The 5,258-nt window shown below is 47.5% G+C and overlaps 1 protein-coding gene across 1 annotated transcript; it reads left to right on the top strand.

Moving 5' to 3' along the window:
• The first annotated feature begins 438 nt into the window (after positions 1–438).
• On the top strand, positions 439–1,099 carry LOC127304917 (18 kDa seed maturation protein-like). The gene has a single exon (XM_051335464.1). It carries the CDS (start codon positions 510–512, stop codon positions 846–848), a length of 339 nt encoding a protein of 112 aa, XP_051191424.1. The 5' UTR covers positions 439–509; the 3' UTR covers positions 849–1,099.
• Positions 1,100–5,258: the final 4,159 nt, after the last annotated feature.

Consider the following 5,258-nt stretch of genomic DNA (forward strand, 5'->3'; position numbering starts at 1 on the left):
ATCCTAGGTCATTGCATTATAATATTTAATATGACTTGTATTCGTTTGGGGCTTTATTATTTTAAAGCCGGGCTCTCCTCGAGCTTTCCGTCTCTTAGCTAGGCCTGGGTAAAGTATTTTCTCAACATTTCTTCAGTGCACAATCGAGACACACAACATATCTCATGAACATTGGAAAAGGTTATCATAATCATAATTCATAAATCATAATGGTGGTAGCGAGAGAATTAGCTAGCTGGAGCTTCTAAGCAAAACCAATTCATTCCTGTTACTTTCGAGAACTGATTCATCTTCCAGAGGTTGCAGCTTCTCCACCTCACCTCGCCTCACGGCCGGGCTGCAACAGTGGACGTGCCGACCAGGGAGGACACGCGTCCACCCTCGGTCCATACGCCTGAGTATATGACTACATGTCACTATAAATTCGAACCGGCCAAGGCCATTGTAGATTGGTAGCGAATTGAGAGAGACTACCAGGTCACAGGAGATCAACATCGAAGCAGAGCTCGATGATGCAGGGCGGGGAGAGCGCCGGTGGTGCGGCGAAGGAGGCGGCGGCAAACCTGGGCGCGTCGGCGTGGGCGGGCAAGGAGAAGACCGTGGCCGTGGTGCAGGAGCAGGTGGAGAAGGTGAAGGCGCACGACGACCCGGCTGGCCAGGCGGCCGCGGAGGCCAGGAAGGATGAGCGGTTCGAGGAGGTGGAGGCCGCCAAGCTGGACGCCATCCACCACAACGCCGCCGTCGCCAAGGACGGCCGCGCGGCCGCCATCATCGCTGACGACACCGAGGCCCAAGCTGCCGCCGCCGCAGCCGAGACGGAGGCCCGCGCCGTGGACGCGGAGGGCTAGCTACGTACGCCTGGTCGACCACTGTATCCGAGATCTCCTATTGTTTGTATACTGTATATTTGTTCGATCGAGTGTGTTTGTTTGGAGCGCTGCGTATTTGTTTTGATTAGCCTGGAAAGATGGAGTTGCTGTATTGTAGATGGGATGCTTGTAGTTCCAACTTGTATGTGCAATGCGATATGATGATCCTCTGGTTCTGATGGACATGTAGCAATTGGCAGATGGATCAATGCCCGCGGTTTCACAAGAAATACTGTGTTTGTTTTCTTTCCATTTCATCTATTGATTAGCTACAGCCAACTTAACTTCATGTGCCTCGGCCGGTGAGGTCGGCAGGAGTACATCGCCGACAGTTGATTCGATCTGCATGCAATTGGTCCAAGAAAACGGACAGTAGGCCACCACGGTCCACGTACCCATCATAGCTCACGAGCCAGCGACTGCAAGTCGGCAGATCAGGCATGACGACGGCCGGGTCCCGGCGGTGTACCATCTCACTGTCTCAGCCTCACTGCTAGCATCACTGCGGCGAGCGGCGAGCGGCGAGCGGCTACATGTTACCAGATTAAGTCGGAAGGAAAACAAACACGTAAACCCGTACCTCAGTACAAAACTTATTTGCAGAACGGATTTTTTTTTTTTGGAGAACTGGGTTAAAAGCCTTGGCCTAATCGGAAATTCAATTCGGCTCCCGGGTGCGTATGCTCCCTCTACCGAAAAAGCATATTTCGAAATGTCGAAAAATTTGGATAAAAAATTCTACATGTACATCTCCATAATGTATGCGCATTCGTCAAGTTTCACGAAAAACCAATACTTTTTGTGGTCTATGTAAAAAGGAGAAAGTTTATCTTGTGAAAAGCATTATTTTTAGCACTGAATTTTGTCTTTTTTACACACGTCGCATGATAAGTCATTTTTTTATGAAACGACTTTGTAAGCGCGTAGCACGTGAATATGTACGTACGAATTTTTTGTTCCAACTTTTTGAAATTTAAAATATGCGTAAGATGCATTTCAAAATATAGGGAGCATACGCACCCATGTTCGGCCTAATCTATTGATTAAAAAAGAAGTATTTCGATAAGATAGTACGGACCAAATAAAATACAAAGCAAGATTGCTCTCCCGGCATGATTTGGCCCAAACGCCTTTTTATTTTGTATACTAGTTTTTTATAGGATAACTAAAGGCGACATATGCTTGCTTTTGAAGACCAAAATCTTCCAAAGCAACAAGGAGGGTGAGGGATGTGGCGGCTTTGCGGTTTGCCATGTTGCCACTCGTCATGCTTTGTCACCAAATCTCAATGGAAAGATTGTTGAATGTAGATGGGCTGCAGTCCAGTAAGGCAGCCCATGTAGTTTACAATTTCTGAAATCTCAAGGCCCATCACGTTGGCAGCTTGGGACAGCCTTGTGGGACAAAGTTTAGTCCCACATTGCTAGTTGGGAGAGAGTTGGAGTGGTATATAAGGGATGTTGTTCTAGTCATTCCAAGTGAGTGAGAATAGAAGGAGCCCTCGCGCACTCCTCCTCCTCCGCTCGCCCCGCCTCGGCTCGTCGCGTCGCGTCGCTTTTCGTGACTCGAGTTCGAGTTCGAGACACACTTAAGGAAGCCTAAATTTTTGCTTGGTGCACCAACCGAGTTGGGTACGTGTCGACCTGCATGTGCATGCTCGCCGCGTGTCCCTGGCTTCCTACGCTTGGCAACGCGGTCGGGTCGGCTCTCCTCCCAGGCTATACCAGGAGACAGATCAGATCTAGAGTACACAGCTCTCGGAATTCTCTAGTTCGTCTCTCTCACGAAGTTCCTTTTGCTGCGCTACTCTCTAGTTTTCCCCATCCCGGCGACTGCGTGCACAGCCGTCTGGGAGACCAGGCCTCCGCAAATCCGTCCGTTGAGATCCTACACCGGGAGACGGGCGATAAGGTTTTTGGGGAGCGTCTCGGCGCGACTGCTCGCTGCTGTTCGTGCTCTTCTTCGCCGGTTCGACTGCTTCATCGACAGATCCGATTGCACCATGGGCGACATCAACAATACCCATGGTGATGTTGTTGCTGCTGGTGCGACCTTCCCGGTCGCGATGTACGTGCTTTTCCTCTCCTACCTTGCACTGCTACTTGTTTCATGTTCAGATCTGATGCATGTGCTTAGTCTGATGTGTGTGGTTAAGTATGCTTGTGCATCAGTCATGTTGTTTTCCGTAATTAATCTCACATGGAAATTGCCTAATAATCCAACAATCCAAAAACCTTATTTGCTTAGGCAATTTTCACCGTCTGATTTTGCTGCTGCGCTTAAACCGAGCCCGTTTATGGGTTCTCATTTCAAGAGATGGCAGAATAAGACCCTCTTGTGGCTCACTTCCATGGGCGTGCACCGAGTTGCAGAAGGTACTCCCAGAGGTCCGCTTACTCCTGAAGAGGATAAAGCGTTCGGGGATGCCACCGTAATCTTTGTGGGTGCCGTCCTAAGTGTGCTTGGAGACAAGTTGGTTTATGCTTATCTGCACATACGAAATGAGAAGGAACTGTGGGATGCACTGGACGCTAAGTTTGGTGCTGCCGATGCCGGAGGTGAACTGTATGCAATGGAGCAGTTCAATGACTACAGAATGGTTGAGAACCGATCTGTAGTAGAACAGGCTCATGAGATACAGATCATGGCAAAGGAACTTGAGCTCCTCAAGTGTGTGCTACCGGACAAGTTTGTCGCGGGATGCATTGTCACTAAGCTTCCCCTTCATGGAGGAACTTTGCCACTTCTCTAAAACATCAGAGGCATGAGTTCTCTGTTGAGAATATCATGGGCTCTCTGGATGTTGAGGAGAAGGCGAGGGCAAAAGACAAACACACTGGAGGAACCGAGGGACGTTCTGCAGCCAATATGGTGCAGAAAAATGCCCACAAGTCCAAGGGAAAGAACAAGGGAGTCTCCCAGACTACCAACTTCAAGAAGAAGGGGAAAACGGAGAAGAAAGATCCTTGCTGGGTGTGTGGCGAGACAGGCCATTGGGCTAATCGTTGTCCACAACGCAAAGGAAAGAAATGTCAAGCTGGACAGAACTCAAATTCTGTCAGCATGGTCATTGGCAACACAGAGGAAGGAACTACAGGGTATGGTAATATATTACCTACTGTTCTTTCGGTGTTTCAGCCCACAGAATGGTGGGTTGATGCATGCGCCAATGTTCATGTATGTGCTGACATCTCCATGTTTACCTCCTATCAGGCCCGAGGTTTCTCAGTAATGATGGGGAATGGGTTACATGCTACTGTTTGTGGTGTTGGCACGGTAGATCTGAAGTTTACTTCGGGAAAGATCGTGCAACTGAAGAACGTGATGCATGTCCCTTATATCAAGAAGAATCTCGTTAGTGGCTCCCGTCTTATGAAAGATGGGTTTAAGTTGGTGTTTGAGTCCAATAAAGTTGTACTGTCTAAGTATGGAACTTTTGTTGGAAAGGGCTATGAATGTGAGGGAATGTTTCGCTTCTCTCTAGAAGACTTCTGTGACAATGTTGTGAACCATGTAAGCACTAGTGTTAATGAAACTAATGCCTGGCATTCACGACTTTGTCTTGTTAATTTCGGTTGTATGACGCGGCTTGCTGATATGAGTTTAATTCCGAAATTCACCTTTGTCAAACGCTCTAAGTGTCATGCTTGCGTGCAAGCAAAGCAGCCTCGCAAGCCTCACAGGCCTGCGAAGGAAAGAAACTTGGCACCACTAGAGCTTATACATTCAGATCTATGTGAGATGAATGGGGAGTTGACAAGAGGTGGAAAGAAATATTTCATGACTTTGATTGATGATTCCAGTAGGTACTGTTATGTGTATCTCCTGAAAACTAAAGATGATGCTCTTGATTTCTTTAAAATCTATAAGCCTGAAGTTGAGAACCAACTTGAAAGAAAGATAAAAAGGGTTCGGTCCGATTGTGGTGGAGAGTACTTTTCTAATGAGTTCAATTTATTCTGTGCGGAACATGGTATAATCCATTTGAGGACGCCTCCCAATTCCCCACAATCCAATGGGATTGCGGAAAGGAAAAACCGTACTCTAACAAATTTTGTTAACGCCATATTAGATGTTTCGGGTTTATCCAAGGAATGGTGGGGGGAGGCTATGGGTGTGTTTGGTAGCCTGTGTCACCTCGAATTCACTCTCCTACTTGAGATATCTCACCTCATACAAGCTGACTTGAGATATTGTGGTATGTTTGGTGGCCCGGTTGTGTTGAGAGAATCTGAGCCAATACATTGTTTGGCAGCATCTCTGGGTTGAGATTGGCCCAAAACATAAGAAATTACATACCAGTCCAAATCCTTACACAAAAGACCTAAACTAAACTTTAAAAAATCAATCCGGTCCCTAGTCTCTGGAACAACATGGCTGTGGGTGGTG

This window comes from Lolium perenne, chromosome 5 (genome assembly GCF_019359855.2).
Source record: "Lolium perenne isolate Kyuss_39 chromosome 5, Kyuss_2.0, whole genome shotgun sequence".
Classification (NCBI taxonomy): domain Eukaryota; kingdom Viridiplantae; phylum Streptophyta; class Magnoliopsida; order Poales; family Poaceae; genus Lolium; species Lolium perenne.